General features: G+C 41.5%; 1 protein-coding gene, 1 non-coding gene and 2 pseudogenes across 2 annotated transcripts; 1 reads left to right on the top strand and 3 right to left on the bottom strand.

Moving 5' to 3' along the window:
• The first annotated feature begins 3,216 nt into the window (after window positions 1-3,216).
• On the top strand, window positions 3,217-3,290 carry TRNAN-GUU (transfer RNA asparagine (anticodon GUU)). The gene has a single exon. It is a non-coding gene; the product is annotated as a tRNA-Asn (tRNA).
• A 6,017-nt stretch (window positions 3,291-9,307) lies between these two features.
• On the bottom strand, window positions 9,308-11,575 carry LOC143860988 (pentatricopeptide repeat-containing protein At5g66500, mitochondrial-like). Its single transcript, XM_077371861.1, has one exon. It carries the CDS (start codon window positions 11,315-11,317, stop codon window positions 9,638-9,640), a length of 1,680 nt encoding a protein of 559 aa, XP_077227976.1. The 5' UTR covers window positions 11,318-11,575; the 3' UTR covers window positions 9,308-9,637.
• A 1,774-nt stretch (window positions 11,576-13,349) lies between these two features.
• On the bottom strand, window positions 13,350-15,273 carry LOC143860966 (pentatricopeptide repeat-containing protein At5g48910 pseudogene; annotated as a pseudogene).
• Window positions 15,274-20,927: 5,654 nt separating this feature from the next.
• Window positions 20,928-23,342, bottom strand: LOC143862547 (pentatricopeptide repeat-containing protein At5g66500, mitochondrial pseudogene; annotated as a pseudogene).
• Between the last annotated feature and the right edge of the window lie 1,289 nt (window positions 23,343-24,631).

Here is a 24,631-nt window from a genome sequence, read left to right as displayed (position 1 = left end):
TATACAGAGCATTTTTTTTTAGGATCCATGGCCGTATACCATGGATGGCGACTCTGAGTTTTGTTTTTGTTTCGAGAGTTCCTCGGTAGAGCTCTCCTTCACGTGTGGATGATCCAAGAGGCCGCTGGGGGCTCGTCCCTCACCTCTCTCCCGGATCGGGGTCCACAACGTGGATCCAATGGGGTGCCCTTTCATCCCATTTTAGCAATGGCGCCCCTCGGGTTAGCATTCCTCTGTGAATGTGTATCTATGATTTGTTAGTTTTTTCATTGAATACACATTTATCTTGTTGCAAATCATGATTGATAACCAATAATTATATATGTGTATGGGTGTGTCGTCATTCCTCTGTAAATCTTGTTGGACACCTTGTCCCCGTATCTCCACTCAACACTTGTTGACATTTCATAGATTGCTGGCAATGTTAAAAGGCATTAACCCTCTTGTCATTTTTCCTGACATTGTGTAGACTTGTTTTTGCATGATTCTTATTAGGTCAATGAGAATTTATCAACAATCTCAGCTTTAAGAAAGATTATCCCAACGTAATATAGCGCTGACCAATCAGTCTGTACCACCCATGTTCTTATGATCTGTTTATCGGGATAAATATCCTGTTAGTGATTTTGGATTTTCAAAATCATATGTTTTGCATGTTTTAGTGTTTTGGAAAATGTTTTATCAAAAGCGTTTGGGAAAAAGAAAATATCTTCTTGGAAAGATTTGCTTTTACAAAAGGATGTAGAAGTGTAGTTGAAAAGATAGTCCCGTACCTGATGAGAGAAAAGAAAGAGAAGGGCTTATAAAGCACTACACTTTTATATTACTTGTTTGATTGCACATTGGGTTGAACCCATGGTAGGACCCGCGGGACGGTGCGTTACCATTCGCACACGCGCGCGCGCGGCGTGGGCAATGGGCTATAGGGCGCATAGTGGCGCTTTTTTAGGCGCACTTTGCACTTCGCACGTACGCAACGTCGCGACGGTCAAAGGGTGTGATCAAATGGGTTGTGTCCCTTCCCCCAACGATCAAGTGCCAAGAGGGTGCGATCCACACCATAGATGGTTGATCTAACGATGACTGGGTTGGAGAGAGGTTTTACTCAAACCAACAGTCACATCTAGGATCGATCATGACCGTTTAATATCAAATGGGTGCGATTTAACGGTCAGATTTCAAACATTCTGAAAATGTGCCCTGGTGTTTTTCACACTGAAAAGACGCCAGGTGGTCTACAAAATGTGCAGAATTCGGTCATTTCATATAGAAAAATGAATTGAAAATTCTGATAGACTTTACACTCTCTTCTACACTCCTACAAAATCCCTAAGTATTTCTACATACTGTTTTTCTTTTGTTTACTGTTCTAGATACTGTTTTTCTGCAGAAACATTATCTAGAAATCTCTCTAAGGCTTGAAATTTCGGAAGGGCATTTCGGGTTTGATTCCGCTAGTGCTACGCGTCATCAAACATTAGTAGGGCTTCCCTAGTAGGCTTCATTGTATCTTGGAGGCAATTCGCGGATCCCCTTTGCACACTACTAGTGGGGGCGAATCTTGTCTTAAGGAAAGTGATATCACGCCTTGAAGCAACAAGTTTCTGTTTTCTATCAACAACAGTACCCTCAATTTTCCAACATATCCATCATCATTGTAAGTTGTAAGTTGTAACTTGGGTGGTCTTTCTTAAAGCTGTCACTAAATTATTGCTCAGATTCTAGTACTTGAATTGATCTAGAACTTTTTTATGATCCTGACAAATAAATTCCATGGTATAGAGAACTTATCTGTGCTGGAACGTCATTTTAAACATTTGCCAGAACATAGTTCTAGGATTCCCTCTTGAAGCCCTGTAAAAAATCATGTTACCTATCTATGGTAAGAACTAAGAAGCATCAATTGAGGCTTGAATTTCTATTACTCAAATTTGCAAGTTTCATACAGTGTACATGTCTGAAATGCAGCAAAAAAAAATTTATGATCTGAAATGGTTTCTGGGCCTTCGTTGGCAAAAATCTATGGGATCAAAGAAACGGCCTCCAAAAAGTCTTGGCACCCAAAAAAATACACTCAAGAAAACGAGAGGAACAGATGAAGCAATAGGTTAAAAGTACTGGGTGCATGCTGCCCTGGTTGAATACACCCCTTTTCTAGCATTTCTGCCCTTTTTTGTTTGTCTTATATTGAAAATGATCACATTTCATGCACTTTATTTGTCTTTTCCTGAAAAATAGTTTTACTTTCATGAAAAAACAAACACACAAAAGGGGCTGAAGATGCTGGAAAAGAAGGTGGATGCCCTTTCACAGGCATGTTTTACTCCAGTAGGTCACTTTGGCCAGGTTTGTCAGCCATGAAAGTTTTTCTATAGAATATTAGTTTATCACAACTATTATGTTAGTTTATCGACTGGTGAGAGAGGCATAAGGAGGGTTAGAGAGGGGGAGAAATCTCTCTCTCTCTCTCTCTCTCTCTCTCTCTCTCTCTCTCTCTCAACACTTGGTAAACTAGTATCATCCTAGAAAAAAATATTCATGGATGTGGCCTATGTTTTTGAAAAAAGGAAAATGAAAAGCTCCTTCACTTCCCCTTTTTTTTTTTTTTTTGCCAAAAAAATTGAAGCTTTCTGTCTATGCATAGGTTTTTGTGAGAGTGAGGAAATTGAAATTGCATAAATTTGTTTTGGATGCTCATTATGTTCACCTTCTTCTTCTCAAAAGCCTTCTTATTGGGTTATCTAAATCATTCAAAAGTGGAAAAATTGCCAGTGGGGCTCACCAAAATACAAGAATTGTGAACGGGGGACACATTTTTGAAAAATTGTTAAAGAGGGTTGATAACCCCCTTTTGAGAGTTTGATAACCCCATTTAGAGGGTTGATAACCCCCTTTTAGAGAGTTGATAGCCCCAATTTCGTCCCTCTCTAACAATTTTTCAAAAGTGTGTCCCCCGTTCACAATTGTTGTATTTTGGCGTTCCCCATTGGCAATTTTTCCTTCAAAAGTTGGACCCCAACCAAGATACCCGGAAAATCTTTTCCCTAGGATGATCCTAACCGTCTGATCTAGAGGGTTAAAATGAACGGCATGGTACAGAAACCTCTGAAGATTAGAGGGCTAGGATCATCCTATGAAAAAAAAATCGGATGATATGGATGGGACACATCGATAGAAAGTAAAAAGAATAATAATGTTTCCATGCCAAACAAAACAGCTGGAGTAGCTCAGTTGGTTAGAGCGTGTGGCTGTTAACCACAAGGTCGAAGGTTCAACCCCTTCCTCTAGCGATTAATTACTGATTTTAATTTTTTTAGTGAAAATCCTAGCCTTAATCAGATGATCTTAAGCCCCTTTTGTCTATAAGACCTCATTTAAGTTTCTTCCAAAAAGAAGTCCAATCTTTGGTTTTTGTGGGTCTTACTCTTATGGAATGGACATCTGTGCACTCGTGATGGTCCACTAGATCAACGGTCACAATTAAACATATCTCCCCATTGTGTATCAGTGTTGATCATTAGGATTCAATCCCAGGGTCATACTCTTAATTCCTTACATCAACGGTGTTAATCAAAAGTGAATGTTTACCAACCATAATACATCCATATATTTAGTGAAAGGATATATCCGCCCCTTTTATTACTTTGGACACCCAGCACACAGTGTACGTGGCAATCAACCCCATTGAATTCTTCTGACGTGAAGTACAACAGCCCCTATGCAGCCATTGATACAATGCAGCTGGGTGTCCCAGTTAATCAAAAGTGGCGGATATATCACTTCCGTATATTTAATCAACAACACTATCATCACATGATGCACACGAGAGAGGAAGCCCTTATGCTACCCTTTATTTAATCAACAACATAACCATTACATAGTGCCAGAAGTAACACAAATACTAACCAAACCTTTAGGTCTCTAGGATTTTGGCCCGAGCTCACCCTTACTGTTTGGAATGCCCCCACAAGACTTCAAGCAATTGAGGCCCTGTGCCTCACATCCAGTATAGCACACCTGCGCATTTCCATCGCTTGGACATCCAGTCAAGCAGGACATGACATGGGTCACGCAATTCGAATAACAGTCCTGCATCAAACTGGTCTGATCTGCCTTAGAACAAGCTATGAGAGTCGCGGCCACGAGTACAAAGGTGAACCAAATTCTTGCCATGTCTATGTGAAGATGTGTTGTTGTATGCAGTAGAGGTGTGGGTTTTATAACTCCTTAGCATACTCTTTGATTTGAGAGTTTCTCACTCATTCAGAAAGTGTGAGGAGTCTCTAAGCTTGGAGATACGGCAAGGCTCTTCAAGCTTTGCGTATGGGAGTTCGTGTGGGATGCAAAATTGTATGAGAAGGTTGGTATGGGCTCACTCATATGGGGGCCGTTTGGATTTTATAATCCACGATTGTAAAATCCTGCTAGAGCCCGGATGTTATAATCCATGATGGTAAAATCAAGGTTTTTAACTTTTAAAATAAAGCCTAGAAATTGAAAGTGCAATGGCAAAACTTGAGGAAAATATAGATGAGAACTTAATGCTGACAGAGACTGTTTGAGGTAGGACAGCCAACTAGGAGGGGTTTCTTGAGGGTTTACATCTAATATCATGCCATAAAATAATAGATTTGAACAAAATTTGGACTCCATTCTTTTATGTCACACTTTGGGTGATCAAGGTCGTTGATTTGGACAGTGATCAAAGACAATCAATGGCTTGTAAATTCATATTTGTCCACATTTGAACAAAAAAAAATCCACTAATTTAGTGAATACAAAGTATAGACTCTAACCCTCTGTAGATCGGAGGGTTAGGATCAACCAATGGAAATGATTTTTGGGGCACAACATATTTAGGTGTTGGCCCCATCTAATGGACGGTTTGGATCATCCTATGGTGAGGCCCATACCATACTTTTTAATAAAGTGAGGAGTGCCATCATCAAAATACGGTAGTGGTGATATCATTTCCCTTAGTTAAATGCCTAAAGTTTTGTTTTAAACAAGCGAGGGATTCTTAGAAGTGGTTTGAATTAAAATAGAAGAAGAATTTCTAAAAACAAAGGCATTTTAGAAAGGAAAATGATAAATTCCCCATTTTTTTACAAATACCTGAAAAATATTATGGTTGATTTCAAAGTTTGATCGAGCGATCTAGAGATCAACCTAATCAAATAGGAAACAATGCTGCCCATTAGCGCTGCAAGCATTCAGCAATGCTGCCCAAACTGCACCAGTTGATTTAATGTTACAATTGCCCATCTCATGGAATAGATCCCACGCTTCTTCAATCCGGCCCGCCCGACCTAGTAGATCAATAAAAACAGGCATAATGCTCTAAATCCGAATCAAAAGTATGCTCCTCAAGAATCGAAACAAATCATTCCTAAGCTTCTTCCACGAGCCCGGAATGCCCACAAGCCGAAAGAACAACGAGAAACATGTCACGAGCCTTTGTTTTAGCAGCGGAATAACCCGTGCGGTGCCCCAACATATGCATATGCTAAGGTCAGCTTTTACCCGTGCAAGGCCCTACAGGCCCAACACCTCTTGATGCTTCATATATACGTGCACACAATTTCTGAGCTGTTTAACAAGCTACTTAGCTAAAATCTTGACATGCACTTCTAGATACTTTGCTCATAGCCATCAAACCTTTAATCAAGCTACTGAGCTTATACCTGCCGAGGACAATTTCTGAACCCACTCTCGTGATCAGCCAGCATCACGAGTACATCCAATATTAGGCCTTGAAGCCAAATGCAAAGTCCATCAAGTACGAGACAAGACGATGACACGCACAAATCTACCAAGTCCAACGACCCGGCAATTCAAGGCACCAATCAATACGTGATGATCAAAGTCCTGCAAGGCAACTCCAACCTTCTTGAAGCGAGGCCAGGTTCGGCCATGCTTTCTGTGCAAGAATAACGAACATTTGTATTGACACAAAACAGCTAATACTACACAAGATTTGTACGTACAACTTATCCATAATAAAAGGATTGATACATAAATATATACACAATACACCCAGATACTCAAATATAAGAACATCTGCTAGACACAAAAGGTCCTAGGGCATATGAATGTATTCATACATAAATGGTGTAGGGCATATGGACGTATTCATACATAAGTTGTAGTTCCTCACTATAATGTTTTGATGTAGGGCAAAAAAAAAATCTTCGAAAAAATAGTCCCTTGAAAATGAATTTTCTACCATTTGACTAACTTATTTCCGATGGATTAATTTTGCAAAGATATAAAATCTTCCTTTTTTTCAAGGAAAGTTGTAACCCTGCTTGATTCAAAGAGTTTTGTTCTATGGAAAAAAATTTACCCTACATCCGAGCGACCCCACATGTATATAAATATTAATAATATGAGTTTTTCTAGGCCAAAACAATTCTATAGGTGCTTCCCTAAAAAGCATTTTTCTTATCGGTGGACCACATGTGTGCTAGAAGTGCAACTCGGGTCGGATAGTGTGCTAGGGGTGCAACTCGGGTCGGGTTGAGGCCAACCCTAACCTGACCCGACTTTTTTTTTTCCGGGTTGAACTCGACCCAAGTTGCACCCTAAAATTGTGGGCCTTCAGTTTACAAACAGCAGAGAGGAGAATGAATTTGACCCGTGTTGCTGACCTAGTAATTGAAACTGCAATAGCAAAACTTAAGAAAATACAGATGAGAACTTAATGCTGACAAAAACTGTTTGACGTAGGACAGCCAACCAAGAGGGGTTTCTTGAGGGTTTAAATCTAATATCATGCGATAAAATAATAGATCAATATGATGTATAAGGTCTGTAATAAAGTTCAAGGACTGGTAATGGGTGTAAGGGGGACTTTAATGCTTTTTGAGGTCAAATCGCGTGAAAAGGGGGGAACATAATCCTAACGGGGTGAAAAAATCATCGCCCTTTTCTTCCCCAGGCCACTCTTCCCTAGCTTATTTATGACTACTCGTTTTACATTAGACGGGGGTGGACCAGGGATGAAAATAAGGCAATGTATCATTTCCCGCCTCTTATAAAATCTTCCCTAACCCTCTTGTTATTGTTGAGGGTTCTACGCAATAGCAAAGATCCCACATCAGAAGACCGAATAGACATGGAGGTGCTTATAAGGACTTAAGACACCCTCCCTTAACGGCTAGCTTTCAAGAGTGAGTTCTACTCCCCTCATATGCCCTGAGAATGATATGAGGTGTTCGGAAATGGTTGAAGTAGTTGAATAGGAGGATCACTATGACTATAGCCCTTGGTAGATTTACTAAAGAAGAAAATGATTTATTTGATATTATGGATGACTGGTTACGTAGGGACCGTTTCGTTTTTGTAGGTTGGTTCGGTCTATTGCTCTTTCCTTGTGGGTCCCAACAAGTGGTATCATAGACGGGGCATGTTAGCATTTTTCACTATTAATATAAGTATAAGAAGGGGATGTAGAAGACGCTGCTGAAGAGTTTCCAAAATTCCGGATAAAAAAAGCGGCAATTAGTAGGGTCAATCAAATTACCATAACTTTTGATACAGACTTTGGATCAGGGCTTATGATTTTTATTTTTATTTTTAGAAATTAACGATTTTAATTATCTCATATCTCATATCATTTCCCGCTATTAATATAAGTATAAGAAGGGGATGTAGAACACGCTGCTGAAGAGTAGCCCCTATCCCCAAGTATGTTTTCCACGTCTATTGACGGTTGGAGATTCCGTCCGCAATGACTAGTAAATTCTCCTCCCGACCCACACCGCTACATGCAAGGTCGTCTGCCAGGGCTTATGATTAGTCTAACCTAAAAGTAGGACCCTTTTTTTTTTTTTTTTTTTTGAAAAGCGACAATTCATTCAAATTCAAAAAAGTTGTGCGGGGACAAAATGTCCCACCACATACAAAAAGATGGTCCTCAGATCCATTACAGGACCTATTACATTGGAGTATTGATGGACGACACGACCAGCATGGACTCCCTGAGCACTCCTTTTGCTAGAATGTCTGCCACCTCATTTGCCGACCTCCTCCATTCTTCAATTCGATACCCTCTTCCAGTTCATCAAGTGTTTTAAGTTCTTTGCTTCACCATTTCCCTCCCATAGGAAATCCAGCTGAAGCTTTTCAATTCTTAAAGCCACCTTTATAGATGCTGCTTTAATCAGCGTAATCCTACATCCCAACGATATGTACCTTTTTTTTTTCAAGTTGCTAACTTCTGTTCAATTCTCGCTATGACCGGATCCCACTATGCTTCCGAAGGAATTCCAAACCCCATAGGTAATCCAAGGTAGGAGATAGGAAGTAGATTAGCTTCACAACCTATCACCGAAGCAAACTTCTTTACCTCATTTGGTCCGCATCAATCCCAACCATCGAGCTTTTGCTGAAATTAATTTTCAGGCCCGAGATCAATTCAAACCACCTAAAGATAAGCCTCACATTAGCAACTGCGCAATCCTTCTTTTCGATGAACACCAAAGTGTCATCTGCAAACTGCAGATGAGTGATTTCTTCCCTGTTTGAACCTCCTTTCATTCCTCGGATCAGCTCCATATTCTTTGCTTTTGATAGTAGCAGGCTCAAGATCTCTACCACCATTATGAACAAATACGGGGACAGAGGGTCACCCTGGCGTAGGCCCCTTGAGCTTTTGAAGAATCCTACCGCCAATCCATTAATTAGGACGAGAAGCTTTTGGATGACACCATTGCATTGGTCTATTTCCGCCCATCTGTTTCCAGCCATTCACCGAAAAGTGAATGGGTTGATTTCGGGCAACACACTTAATCACAACGGAGGTAAAACAGCCTCTAGGGATTAAAATGAATGTCTTGAACTATTTACCCTCGTTTTTTTAAAGTAACAATTTTATTAAGATCAGAACATGAATTACATTACAGGGGACAAGACATCCCTCCCAATGCCTTTGATTTACATAAGCATTAGTGATCCAAAGCCCAGCAACCCACACCCCAAATACATAGACAGCTCATCCAAGTACCTCCGATCTAGATCAGCACATGATCAAATTAAAAAACAGTGAAATAAAGGAATAGAGTGACTCCCTACTACCTGATCGATGGTCATTTAGTTGGCGAAGATACGAATTTCTCCCTTCATGTTGGCCCATTCTTTGGCAAGCTTGTCAGCCTCCTCATTAGCTGATCTTATCATATGATTAAGTGTTGGCTTAATGGCAGCAACCAACTCTCTAATTTCTGCTATTACATCAACTAGCTTCCAAAAACCCTACGATTTACTAGCAGCTCAAGCGATGGTGTTAGATGGTGTTGGGAGACAATGAACAAATAACTCAAAAATATCATAGATGAAAAAATATAAAAGAATAAATAACGCCTTCTCCAACTTAAGCTTTTGGAGTAAAGGTCCTGAGTTCAAACCTCCTTGATGTCAAAAATCCACATGCAATGGTCAACCCAAAAGTGGGGTCACATGTGCCACGTGTAGGCCAACCCAAAGAAGGAGGGGCCACACATGAGGGGGAGTGTTAAAGTACAAAAGAATAAATAACGCCTTCTCCAACAGCTTAAGCTTTTGGAGTAACTGGTTGTTTCACAGTAGCCATGAGTTGATTTCAAACTTTGACTGGGAGATCTAAAGATCAACCTAATCACATAGAAGACAATGTACACGTGTTTTCTCCATTTTTGCAACATTCAACAGCAATCCAGCTACTCCCCACCTCCTTTCTCAGCCCTTTCTCCCTCATCACCTTTCTCAATTCCTCTACTCCCTCCCATCTTCCAACAGCGGCGTAAAAATTTGACAACAATACATAATTCCCCGGCTTCTCTGGTTCTAATTCAAGCAAATTTTTCGCCGCAAACTCTCCCCTCACCACATCCTGATTAACTCTGCAAGCATTCAGCAATGATGCCCAAACTACACCAGTTGATTTAATGTTACAATTGCTCATCTCATGGAAGAGCTCCCACGCTTCATTAATCCGCCCTGCCCGGCCTAATAGATCAATAAAACAGGCATAATGCTCTGGACCCAGATCAAAATTATGCTTCTCACGCATCAAAATAAAGCATTCCCATGCTTCTCCCACGAGCCCGGAATGTCCACAGGCTGAAAGAATGGCAAGAAACGTCACAGAATTGGGAGAAATGCCACTGCACACCATATTCTCATACAACTTCAGAGCTTCTTTTCCAAACCCATGACTTCCATAAGCATCTATAATTCCAGTCCAGGAAACCACATTTTTGTCCCTGATTCGATCGAAAACTAACCGGGCGGAGTTTATCTTACCACATTTCGCATACATGTCCAACAAGGCATTGCACAATATGGTATCAATCTCGAATCCTCGACGGATTATCACACAATGTATCTGCTTCCCATTAGACAAATCTGAAAGCTCAGAGCAAGCATCAAGAACAGTAGTCAGAGCAATGCCATCGGGTTCCATCCTCCCCAACATGAAAAATGCCTCTTTGTACTTGTGATTCTTAACACACCCAGAAAGCAAGACATTGTAAATAACATCATCTTTCACCCAATTCAAATTGCAGAATACTTGAATTGCATCCTCCAAGAATCCACAATTTGAATAGAGATCAATAAGAGCAGTACCCAAGACGAGCAAATCGCAACCTCTAACGATCGTCAAAGCATGAATCTGCTTGCCTTGTCGCAAGGCATTTACTCTACCACACATTTTAAGCAGAGAGCAGAGAGTAAATTCACTGAATTCTACTTTATTTTTCAACATTTCTCGAAAACAGGCAATGGCTGAGATCACAAAGCCATGGCGGACGAAACCCGAAAGCATGGCGTTCCAAGCAACGACGTCCTTCAATTTCGTTTCCTCGAAGACTCGAGTAGAGTCACCCAGAGAACTGCACTTCGAATACATGTCGATAAGGGCAGTCTTGACAACAGTTTCAGAGCCAGAGCCGGTTTTTATCAACAAGGCATGGACTTGTACAGCGCATTGGCGATTGGATAGCGCGGAGCAGGCGCTTATAATGGGCATGAATGCATAGCTGTCAAGTTCAAAACCCGAGGCGTGCATCCGGCGGAAGAGAAGCCACGGGTCGCCAGTGAGAACATGGGCATTGGGAGAGATGGGCTTTCTCGGGGGCATTGAGTCGAACAAAACATGGGCATTGGGGGAGCTGAACTTTCTCTGGGGCATTTCGTCGAACACCTTGTGGGGAAAGGGTTGTCTAGGGCTGGCATACGTGCGCTTCTGCCATTTGATGGCGCCCTTTTGAAAAAGAGGGGCATTGGTGTAGATTTTAGCGAGTTGGGTGGAGCCAAGGAAGACAGAAATCTTCATTTATTAGAGTAATCATGGCATAGAAAACCTTGTCGAATCTGGTTGTAGATTTATTGTCACGTCTTATAGTTATAGTTACAGATTCTTCTATAAAACTCATAAACCTGCTGTCAGACACTCTTCTGTTTGAGAATTTCTACTTTTCTTTCCTTAACTAGAGAAGAAAAAACCGGTATTTTCTCTGCTGGCACATGGATTTTGAGTTCGTACAGTTAAAAGGGTTTTGACGTTTAAGCACCTGTATTACTATAACATAGCAAGAGGGATACAACCCTTCTTCCTTTGATCGGATGATGTTCAGCCGTTGTCTCAAGTTCTCAAGTGCTTGATAAAAGAAGTCGCATTTCAGATAGGGAAATGATATTAGCACAACCATGTTTTGATATTTGCACTAACCCACTTTGTCTTTTATTATTTAAAGAGTTGTCATTGAATTTTGTTAATCCACAAGGAGAATCACACAAGGGGGACAAGATGTTCCCAATCAGGGGTAACCCTAGTCATACAAGTGGACCCTACCCCTGCCCAAACAAAGAAGAAGATACCCAATTTACCCAACAAACTCACCCTCAGCCATACAGATTGTAGACCGGTAGACGCCACTTCTAGCTAATCCATCCTGCATTTCATTGGTGGTTCGACGCTTGTGAGTCAATTGGGGACGGATAATGCGCACCAGGTCTCTCATCTCGTCGATCTTTGACGCCAATCTCCATGTCCCACAACACTTATTACTTGACCACACAATAGTGTTGGCAGAATCACCTTTGACAATGAGCGGTACCAGATTACAGTAAAGCCGTTACCTCTGCCTTGTTTGCATCACAAAATCCAGCGGTCCCAGAGTAGGATGCCATTATCTTACCAGTATGGTCTTGGAAGACCCCACCTACACCCACCATACCTGGATTTCCGATCTAACTCCAGTCAAAGTTGAGTTTATACCACCCCTCCGGTGGTGGAGACCATCTCGGTGCGATACTTTGTTTGGTTATCCTCTCTGTGCATATCAATGTCCAATTGCACATGTGCTCCCCACCGGGTACGGAATCCCCCCCCCACCCCTTAAGATTTCCCCACTTAATAAGAGAAATTTTGACATCGAGCACAATATAATGTTGAGCCTTCCCTGTGCCATTAATAATACAGTGCAATTATAAAAACATGGTCGTGCTGATATCATTTCCTTTTAAATATTTTATAGAAGGGATGATATTTTTACCCCTTCTTTCCAATGTCTTCACCCCGTTTTGTTTGTCTTTTCCCAAACAATTAAACAAGAGAGAGAGAGAGAGTCGTCTTCCAAGACATAATATTAAGATTGCTCATTCAATGAGCGTTTTTTTTTTTTTAAATGTCACTCATTCAATGAGCATTCTCAACAAGAGGTCTCGGATCATACTGATACAAACATTCCAATGAACCAAACGGTCCGACCAAGGGCTGCTGGAATCGGGATAGGTTTGGCAGAGGAACACGAAATCTTGGTGATTTTCTCTATCTAATGTACAAGGAATCCATTTTGAAATCTAAATTGACATATGCAATGGGAGTCCCAATACAATAATCAATAAAAGAGTTTAACAGAAAACCAGAGGCCTTTAGAAAAGGTTTTGAATAGTGTAGGAATGGGAAGTGATAGATCCGCCCCTTTTGATTACTTAATTGGGACATCCGGCAGCAGTGTATCAATGACTCAGAGGGGCTGATAGACTTCACGTCAGAAGGATTCAATAGGGCTGATTGCCACGTACACTGCTGTTGGGTGTCGCAAGTAATCAAAAGGAGCACATATATCACTTCCCTTTAGGAATTCAAGTTTTACGAATGACAAAAAAAAGTGTCCTTCATTTTATATTATTAGTCTTCTTTTTTCAAGTTTCAAGCTAGTTGATATAAAGGATCCCAATGAAATTGAAGCTCGTGCAGTTCTTTCATCTTCAGGACCCTCCTCCACCTTATTCATCTAATATGAAACAGTTTCTATCAAAATTAAGAGCAATCATTCAATTATAAAAAGGCTCTACAAGGCTGAGATTGAATAACCATTACCAATAATCACTACAAGAACACGATCCTTCTTTAAAATGGTGGAAGCGATTCCGGTCCCTAACAATGATTTCTCTCTCAAAGATTTGCGAGAAGAGCTTCATAAAACAATGGCAATCACGACAAATTCGAAGGTTCTTCACTATTCTAATCGTCCTTCCACAATTGAAGCTAATGACTGCAAATGCAACTGCTAGTTTCTCACTATGGTAGCTTAATACCTTCTCCTTCTCCTCCTCATCAATGTCAAACAACACATTTGATGTATCCGGAGTATAACCCACAACCCTTAGGCTCTCTACAATTGAACCCAGCATCTCTTTAATCTCTAAAGATTGAGGGTGCGAGTCATCTCCCGCCACAAACTCGTGAATTACCCGACCAACCTCAATCAAACTACATCCTGGTTTCTTCCCTATCCCCATCTCTCTCATTGAACTTCTCAGCCCGGCTTTTTCTACCCATCGGCCTAGGCCTCCATATACATTCGAGAGAAGGACGTGATCACCATCGTGACAAGGGTCGAGCTCTGATATCCTCTCTTTCACTCGCACCGCTAGCTCGGCATTACCATAATTTGCACAGGCTCCAAGCAGAGTCCTCCAAACAATCGAATTTGGCCTTATAGGCATTCTTTCTATAAATTTGTAGGCTTCATAAAGCAATCCTGCACGCCCAAGAAGGTCGACCATACACCCGTAATGCTCAAGACCTGGCTCTATGCCATAATCTCTCTTCATGCTATGAAAAATCTGCCTGCCTTCTTCCAAAAGACCTCCATGACTACACGCGGATAAAACTCCGATGAAGGTAATATAATCCGGTTGGAACCCAAATTCCTTCATTTCATAAAACTTCCCCAATGCCTCTCTACTCCGTCCGTTAGCTGCGAAGCCGTCAATCAATGCAGTCCAAGTCAAGACGTTTCTTTGAGGCATTTCATCGAACAATTCCACCGCCCCCTCAATCAACCCGCATTTCGAATACATGACAATCAGAGCCGTGCCCATCGAAACCGTGAGATCAAACCCGTTTCTGCAAATATAAAAATGCACCCATCTACCCAATTCCAAAGCCCCCAATCTCGACACCACAGAAATAACGCTCACCATCGTAACCTCGTCCGGCTTTATATCCGTCCCCACCTGCATTGCCCGGAATGCAGCCAATGCTTCATCTCCAAGCCCGTTGTTAGCGAGACAAGCAATAATGGCCGACCAAGAGACCAAATCTCTGTGAGTCATTTCATCAAACACCTGGAGTGCAACATCAACCATCCCGTAATTCCCATACATATGAATAAGGGTGTTCTGTACAATAATCTCAGAATCGAACCCGAACTTCACAACGAGAGATTGGATGGCCCGGCCAGTTTCGGGTACCGTGAGGCGAGCGCAGGCTTTGAGAATGAAGGGGAAAGTGAAGTTGTCGGGAGAGATATCTCTTTGGCGCATTTTGACAAACATGTGGAGGGCTTCGAAAGGAGAAGAATAAGACGTGGAGTTGTTTGCGTAGGCTCTTATGATGGTGTTCCATGCGAAACAATCGGGGGAGGGAATGTAGTCAAAGATAGAGCGTAAGTAGGATAAGTGTTTGCTAGAGGTAGCGCAGGATAAGAGGATAGGACGTAGGGCGTGAGTGTCTTTGTGGTGGCCTGTTTTTATGAGTTGGGCGTGGAGTTTGTAGACATGACGATTCATGTATCTATGGATATATACAAGAGGAGTTGGTGTTTTCCTATCCCATCGTTTTTTCACCTTCCACCCCTCTTTTTAGTTTGTAATTTTACTGGACTGTGCATGCCTTTTGTGAGGACCCTCCCCTGAAAAGCAAGAAATCAGCCCAAAATTATTTACCTCTGAGTTTACTAATTTGATCGATGTAGTCTCTCCCTCTTTACCTGACCTGGATCAGTCAAATTTCTCATTTTTATTAAGGAAAAAATACAGATACACACTGTCATCTGCCACACATTCAACTATAACCATAACTTTTAAAAGTCACCAATTACACCCCCGGGGTTTCAATTTGTACAAGGTAGACCCCTCAATTGACGGTCCCAAATGCTTAGGATGGTCCTATGGAGCTAATTTTTTTGGCACACCCTATCTATGTCATGGCTTATCAAAAGAATGCTTTGGATCATCCAAACAATATTGACCCACTATGTTTTTGGTAGTGTTTGGATTTGAGTATGGTTTTGGAGGGGTATGAGGTCTTCATTAGCATTGATAGTGTTTCAAAAGAGGAGGTTTAGCTTATACAAATTGAAACCTCAGGGTCTAGTTGGTGACTTTTAAAAGTCAGGGTTATAGTTGAATGTTTCAAAAAGTTGAGGGGGTGTAACTATATTTTTCCCTTTTATTAATTACTAGTATTTCGGGCCAATGCTATGCATGGGCATGGCTGTAAAATGGTGGGCCCCACCCCCATCAACATGAGGTGGAATTGTGGGCCCAACCCTAAAATATAGATTTCTGTGGAGACATCAAAACTTGAGGGTAAAATGGTAGACCACATCCCATAAAAAACATGAGGTGTAAAATGAAGGCCCATCCTATCAATAACATTTGTTGTAAAATGGTGGGCCCCACACTATGCATGGGCATGGGAGACGGTGGGCCCAGCACAACTAAACATGAGGTGTAAAATGGTGGGGCCCACTCATGACAGGCATAATTATAAAATATATGGCCCCACGGCCCCCTCAGGTGTAGAATAGCGGGTGCACGAAGTTGAGAGAGAGAGAGAGAGAGAGCCCACCAAATTTTTAGAGGAAAAGATTCCTCAAAATTAGTGACTTTTCCAATAAAAATATTTCTTAAAGGAAAGAAACAAGGTTAGAATATAGGGCGATGATATTTTCACTCCCCTTGCATTACGCGCACGCTCCCACTTTTCACGTCAAATCACATTATAAGGGAAGCGTGCGCACGTAATGCAGGGGGGAGTGAAATTATCATCTCCCTAGAATATATTATAGATACGTAATTTGATTATATAAATTCTTTATGTTCAGTATAACCACTTTTCAGTTTTTATATAGTGGTTTTAGTAGGTAAGTGTATAATTTGCTAGTAATGGTTCATTATACTGATGTCTTGTGCCCATTGAGACAGTGGGTTCCATCTATTATTAATCTGAACCGTACACTTGATAGGCATTTCTTTGAATTTACTATAGCCTCAAAATTATGCTAATCACTCCATTCTAACATTTAACAATGTGTATTATTTTTTTTTATCATCCAGCAAGTACGGCTAAAAACTATATACAAGCAAATAGTTCACATTCAACAACATAAAACGCACATTATTCCAATCTTATTCTAATCACACCATTCTAACATTTAACAATGTGTATTATTATTTTAAATGTTATTCTAATCACACCATGAATTACATAAGCATCAATGATCCAAAGCCTACCAACCCACACCCCAAATACATAGACAGCCCATCTAAGTACTTTCCGATCTAGATCAGCACATGTTCTAATTATTAAAAAAAAAAGTGAAATAAAGGAATGGAGTGACTCCCTACTGCCTGATCCTTAGTCATTTAGTTGGCGAAGATACGAATTTCTCCCTTCATGTTAGCCCCTTCTTTAGCAGGCTTGTCAGCTTGCTTCCTTAATAGATATATGGTAGTAATCAACATACACATGCTCAAAAAGAAGAAAGAGAAAATTGTCACGAGATTGGTTATCTCTATCGATCTCATGAAATGGTAAATCACATGATAAGATAATGCTTAAATTTGAATTTTTTTATCTCTCACAAGGGATGCTAGTCACATGTTTGGATCAAGGTTTTAAATTTCGGTCTCGGAATGCGTTTCGGTCCTCACCAAAACCGAAATTTCGGACGAAACCAGTTAGCCTTGATTTTATCTTGTCCTAAAATTTCAGCCGAAATTTTGGTAATTTCACCCGAAATCACCCAAAATTTCGGAGAATATTATATAACGTCCAAATTCCAGATTTTTTGAGATTTTTCAGAAATTTCGGTCGAAATTTTGTAACGTTTCGAGTTACCACGATTTTGTTTTCGTTCTCCACCGAAACCCGAAATTTCATATTTCGGTCGAAATTTAAAACCATGGTTTGGATACTTCCAGTCTTACTCCATCATGCCCTAGTATGAAAGTTATATTATTTGCAAATAAGGCTGATTTACATAACTGGAATTATGTCAAGTTTGAAGTACTTAGACGTCTCTAAGTTCCATTATAATTACATTTATCAAATGATATATATCAATTATCATTCAACAAACAAAATCACTAGATGTCTCATTGGTTTAGGGATATGCGACCATTTCGCTGTGGGGGCGCATTAACCATCAGCTCAAGATGTAAGAATTGCTTGGACCGTTGGATCTCTTACATAAGCCGCTCTGGGATCAGATCAACCAAATGTAGGCCCACTATGAGAAGCATCATGAACATTTCATTCATGGGAAGTGATACATCCACCCCCTTTTCTTCCCCAGGCCACTCTTCTCCAGTGTATTTATGACTAATCTTTTAACATTAGAAGGGGCTGGACCAGGGACAAAAGGGGGCGAATGTATCATTTCCTGCCTCTTCTAAAATCTCCCCTAACCCTCTTGTTATTGTTGGGGGCTCTATGCAAAAGCAAAGATCCCACACATCAGAAAAGCGATCGGATGTGGAAGGGCTCATAAGGACTTAGGGCACCCTCCCCTTCACGGCTAGCTTTCAAGGGTGAGTTCTACCCAGGTCCCATCAAATGGTATCCTAGGCATGCAGGGCCATGGTAGCACCGGTGTACCCTTAGGGATGGAGAAAATCCCTCGGAAAATATCTCAGTAAGCTGCGTGGAGGGGGGAGGGAAGTGGAAGGGCTTAGTGCACCCTCCCCTTAACGAGAGAGAGAGAGAGAGAGAGAGAGAGAGAGAGAGAGAGCTTATGCATCCATATATTTAATCAACAGCATTATCATCACATAATGCATAGGAGAGAGGAAGCATATGCTTCCATTTATTTAATCAACAACATAACCATTACATAGAGGGCTCCCATTACATAATGCAGAAGTAACACAAATGCTAACCAAACCTTTAGGTCTGGGGCTTTGGCCCCAGCTCACCCTTATTGTTTGGAAGGCCTTCGCATGCTTTCATGCAATTGGCATTTTGTGCACTGCACTCATTATAGCACGCCATTGCAGTATATCCCTCCGTGGGGCATCCATCCATGCAGGACATGTCCTGCGAATCGCAATTCGAATAACAGGCTATCAAACTGGGTTGTGCCTTGGAGCAAGCTATGAGAAGTGCTGTGGCGAGTACAATGGTGAGCCAAATTCTCGCCATGTCTATGTGAAGATGTGTTGTTGTATGTGGTAGAGATGCGGGGTTTATAACTGCACCGAGGTTTTGAAACTCCTTAATATACTCTCTGATAGCTTCTCACACATTCAGAAAGTGTGGTCAGCCTCTAAGGTGGGAGAGACGGCAAGGCTTGTCATGCTTTGCGTGTGGGAGTTCATGTGGGGTGCAAATATTTTGTTTGATTCGTTATTAGAATTACGAGAGAAGCTTGATCTGGGCTCACTCATATGATGTTTGTATGATCAAAATATCTCATTCGGGAGCCCCCATATAATATAATTCGAAACTTATTGGACATTAATCTGGCAATGCCGACGGTTCAGAATCTTGCGCAAGTATTGGTTGCATGGCAGGGGCTTTCCCGGTAACCTACTTGGTACTACCATTGGGTTTTGGAATCCCATCGGCAGCTCAATGGGGCTCAGTGGTGGAAAGAGTTGAGAGAAAGCTAGCTACTTGGAAGAAAAAATATATCTCCTTTGGAGCAGAATCACCCTTATCAAAGCAGCACTGGCAAATATGCCAGTTTACTTTATGTCACTATTCAAAATACCAGTTAAAATGGCTCTGTGAATAGAGAACGTGATTTCTTGTGGAACGAAAATGGACAAACAAAGAAGCTGCGACACCTAATGAATTGGAAGAAGGTAACAAAGGGAAAGGAAGATTGGGGTTTGGGAATAGGAAAACTGAGATTGCGGAACAAATCCTTATGAGGTAAATGGCTACGGAGGTATGACAATGAAAAGAGAGCACTCTGGACCGAGTGGTGGAATCCAAATATGGTTCAGAATGGGGCAATTGGAATGTGAGAACACCGGTAACCGAAAAAGGATCAGGCAGTTGGAAATTGATCTGCTCGGCCAAAGAAGAATTCGAAAAAGACGTCCGCTACAAAGCTGGTAAAGGCACGGAGGTGCGTTTTTTGTTAGACCTTTGGAGTGGCGACACATTGCTCAGTGTGGAGTTCCCGAGATTGTTCAGAATTGCATTTAAACCAGAAGCGACGGTGGCGAATTACCTACAGCAACAAGGACAATCTGGGAAGGGCTTCTGGGACATACGTATGTGAAGGGACCTTAAAGAGGCAGAAATACAAGACTTCCAAAGACTACTACTCCAATTGAACTCCGAATATTGCTCAGCTTTCATAAGAGACGAAAGAATATGGATCCCTGGATCTAATGGTGATTTTATGGCAAAACCTTTCTTCAAAATTTTAAATGATGGACAGCCTACTGCTAAACGTCGCATCTGGAAATCTATGGCGCCTCCAAGGGTGGTGGCTTTTGGTTGGACGCCGGTGCACAGAAGGATCAATACTTGTGATCGTCTTAAAAGAAGCTTAGCTTAGCAAGCATTTGCGTTCTCTGTCAACATGAAGAGGAATCGTTGGATGACCGAATGCTACATTGCTCTTTTTCGTATCGATTATGGTCGAAAGCAATCGGTGTCTTTGGCATGTGATGGGTTTGTCCTCGCTCAATTAGCTCACTCTTGACTACATGGCAGAGGGGGTCCTTCGGTGACTTTGGTCGGATACTCTGTCTGGTCCACCTCTCCCTAAGCCATAGTCTAGAACATATGGAAAGAACAGAATAGATGGATCTTTGAAGGAAAAAATAACACAACTAGCCAACTAACAACTGACATCAAGGTGGAAATACTATCATGGGCCAAGGTAATAAGGAGAATTCCATATGGGGTGAATGAATTGATAAGAAACTAGGGGTCAATCATATGGGATAGGACGATCAGAACCAAGCCAAAGCCGAAATGGAGAGACCCGCCGGATGGCTGGTTGAAGTTCAACTTTGATGGGAGCTCCTTAGGTAATCCTAGGAGAGCCGGGATTAGTGTAGTAATAAGAAAGAACAGAGAGAATATCATTATGACTTTCTCAGGCCCAGCTGGAATATGTGATGCAAATGAAGCGGAAATTACGGCTCTTCTATTTGGCCTGAGATGGGCTTATGAGAACAACCAGCGGCCGCTAAGGTGACTCAACAAATGTAGTGGCGTGGGCTTCCAGGTAAGGGTCTTTGGAAATTGCAAAACTTAATTGCAGAAGTAATTGATTTAATGAGGGTTCTGAATCCTAGAATTGAACACCGCAGAAGGACGGCAAACGAGATGGCTGATGGCCTAGTTAAAGCGGGTGTGCAAAGGGATGACATGCTAGCTGTTTCATATTTGTAAATCCTACAAGGCTTAACTGATTTATATATTATCTTGTAATCTTGGGTGACATCTTGTCCCACCCCAATTATAATAAATTGTCATTTTTCCAAAAATAAAAAATAAAAACACTACAATGGTTCCGGGACGAGAACACCCCCACAACCCAAATACATAGAAAGCTCATTTACGTAAGTCCCGATCTAGATCAGCTCCTGATCTAATTAAAAAACAGTGCAATAAAGGAATGGAGTGACTCCCTACTGCCTGATCCAGTCATTTAGTTGGCAAAGATTCGAATTTCTCCCTCCACGTTGGCCTCTTCTTTGGCAAGCTTGTCTAGCCGATCTTCTCATGTGATTAAGTGTTGGCTTAATGACAGCAACCAAGTCTCTAATTTCTGTTATTACATCAGCTATCTTCCAAAGCTTCTACGATTCACTAGCAGCCCAAGCGAGGGTGCTAGATGGTGTTAGAGGACTCAATGAACAAATAACTAAAAAATATCATCACCATGAGTTGATTTCAAATTTTGATTGAGTGATCTAAAGATCAACCTAATCACATAGAAGACAATGTACAAGTGTTTTCTCCATTTTTGCAACATTCAACAGCAATCCAGCTACTCCCCACCTACTTTTTCAGCCCTTTCTCCCCCATCACCTTCCTCAATTCCTCTACTCCCTCGCATCTTCTAACAGTTGTGTAAAAATTTGACAACAATACATAATTCCCCGGTTTCTCTGGTTCTAATTCAAGCAACTTTTTTGCCGCAAACTTTCCCCTCACCACATCCTGATTAACTCTGCAAGCATTCAGCAATGCTGCCCAAACTGCACCAGTTGATCTGATGTTACAATTGCTCATCTCATGGAAGAGCTCCCACACTTCATCAATCCGCCCTGCCCGGCCTAGTAGATCAATGAAACAGGCATAATGCTCTGGACCCAGATCAAAATTATGTTTCTCACGCATCGAAATAAAGCATTCCCGCGCTTCTTCCACGAGCCCAGAATGTCCAGAGCCGAAAGAATGGGGAGAAACGTCACAGAATTCGGAGAAATGCCACTGCACATCATATTCTCATACAATTTCAGAGCTTCTTTTTCAAACCCATGAAGCCCCTTATGCATCTATAATTCCAGTCCACGAAACCACATTTCTGTCACTGATTCAGTCGAAAACTAAATGGGCAGAGTCTATCTTACCACATTTTGCATACATGTCCAACAAGGCATTGCATAATATGGTATCGATCTCGAATCCTAGACGGATTATCACACAATGTATCTGCTTCCCATTAGACAAATCTGAAACTCAGAGCAAGCATCAAGAACAGTAGTCAGAGCAATTACATTGGGTTCCATCCTTCCCAACATGGAAAATTCTTCTTTGTACTTGTGATTCTTCACACACCCAGAAAGCAAGGCATTCTAAATAGCATCATCATCATCTTTGATGCAATTCAAATTGCAGAATACTTGAATTGCATCCTCTAAAAATCCACAATTCGAATAGAAATCAACACGAGCAGTACCGAAGATAAGCAAATCACAACCTCTAATGATCGTCAAAGCATGAATCTGCTTGCCTTGTCTGAAGGCATTGACTGAACCACACATTTAGAGCAGAGAGCAGAGAGTAAGTCCACTGAATTCAACTCTATTTTTCTGAATTTCTCGAAAACAGGCATTGGCTGAGCTCTCAAAGCCATGGCGGACAAAACCCGAAAGCATGGCGTGCAACGATGTCCTTCAATTTCGTTTCCTCAAAGACAAGAACAGTCACCCAAACAGTTGCACTTGGAATACATGTCGATAAGGGCGGTCTTGACCATGGTTTCAGAGCCGGAACCGGTTTTGATCAGCAAGGCATGGACTTGTACAGCACGTTGGCGATTGGATAGCGCAGAGCAGGAGCTTATAATGGGCATGAATGCGTAGCAGTCGAGTTCAAAACCAGAGGCATGCATCCGAAGGAAGAGAAGCCACGGGTCGCCAGTGCGATTATGGGAATTGGCAGAGATGGGCTTTCTGTGGGGCATTTCATCTAAACGGTGTTCTGTACAATAATATCAGAATCGAACCCGAATTTTACGGTGAGAGATTGGATCGTCCGGCCTGTTTCCGGCACAGTAAGGCGAACACAGGCTTTGAGAATGAATGGGAAAGTGAAGTTGTCGGGAGAGATGTCTCTTTGGCGCATTTTGACAAACAATTGGAGGGCTTCCGAAGGAGAAGCATAAGACTTGGTGTCGTTTGCATAGGCTCTTATGATGGTGTTCCATGCGAAGCAATCGGGGGATTGAATATGGTCAAAGAGAGCGTAAGTAGGATAAGTGTTCGCTGGAGGTAGCGCAGGATAAGAGGATAGGACGTAGGGCGTGAGTGTGTTTTTTATGGCCTGTTTTTATGAGTTGGGCGTGAAGTTTGTAGACATGACGATTTATGTATCTATGGATATATATACAGGAGGAGTTGGTGCTAGGGGTGGACATGGTTCCGGTTCGAACCGAGGAACCGAACCGAACCGGCACATATGGTTCGGTTCGGTTCGGTTCCATAGTTATATGGTTCGGTTCCGGTTCTAATAACCTGGAACCGATGGAAATTCGGTTCGGTTCTGGGTTTGGATCCCGGAACCGAGAACCGAACCAAGAACCGACCCACCTTAAAACCCTTAGTCAGACTGGAAAACAAGTTTTTTAATCTCAGCACTTGCCCAAATATTTTTAATCTCACCAAACAAGCCTTAATATTTTAATGGCAGGAAAGAAGATGTGGGAATCCTTTTTGTTTTTAATATTAACTTGAAAGTTTTTGTAAGTGTAAGAAGAAAGTGAAAGGCTTTTAAAAATAGTAAAATATTATGAGAGTAGTTTGTATAACGCCCCCACAAAGTCATATTCATCATTTCATTAGAGACTTTTGTGCTCTGCTTTTCCCATAATGATGATGACAAGCTGGAAACAAAAAATTATTCTATCTCAAGAAAAGAAAACCAAACATTCAAACAACTATTGTGAAGAAATTCCGTTGATTTGATGAAGATCGGGTAAACCCAGAACCGAACCGAACCGAACCGATTATATATGGTTCTGGTTCGGTTCGGTTCCAAACTTATATGGTTCTGGTTCGGTTCCAATTTCAGGGAACCGATTATATATGGTTCGGTTCTGGGTATACCCCAAAACCGAACCGAACCGAACCATGTCCACCCCTAGTTGGTGCACCCCTCTGTTTTTGGTGGCTCTGTGCATGCCTTTTGTGAGGACCCTTAAATCCCGTCAAAAGCGAAAAATCGGCCAGAACCATTTGAGGAAAGTATTTATGAGCTCGAGCTGAGATAAGCTTATCTGAGCTTGGGCTCAAAAACACATGTGGACCCACATCCTTGGGGTGATCCAAAGCATTCATTTGGAAGGTCCTTTCATGGATGGGGTGCGTACCAAAAATCAGCCATATAGAATCATGCTAACCCAGTCATTTGTGGAGGGAAAATATGAGCAAAAACATGGACACACAATATCTGCTGTCTATCCATTTACCCCTCCACCTTTGATTGGGTTAAAATGATCATATTGATCTGATTTTTGGTACACACCCTATCCATGGAAGGGCCTTCCAATGCTTTGGATGCCCCAAAAAAAGTGGGGCCACTTAGGAACTCTTTCCTCAAATTATTTACCTTTGCGTTTACTAATTGGGAAGTGATATTCCCCTTACTAATTTG

This window comes from Tasmannia lanceolata, unplaced genomic scaffold, assembly GCF_043159265.1.
Source record: "Tasmannia lanceolata isolate RefF3 unplaced genomic scaffold, GAP_Taslan_0.1 ptg000037l, whole genome shotgun sequence".
Taxonomy (NCBI): domain Eukaryota; kingdom Viridiplantae; phylum Streptophyta; class Magnoliopsida; order Canellales; family Winteraceae; genus Tasmannia; species Tasmannia lanceolata.
The sequence above is the reverse complement of the archived record's forward strand: the minus strand, read 5'-3'. Positions and strand labels throughout refer to the sequence as shown.

Coding starts and splice junctions, on each gene's coding strand:
- LOC143860988 (XM_077371861.1), bottom strand. CDS start 11,317: ATGAAGATTTCTGTCTTCCTTGGCTCCACCCAACTCGCTAAAATCTAC.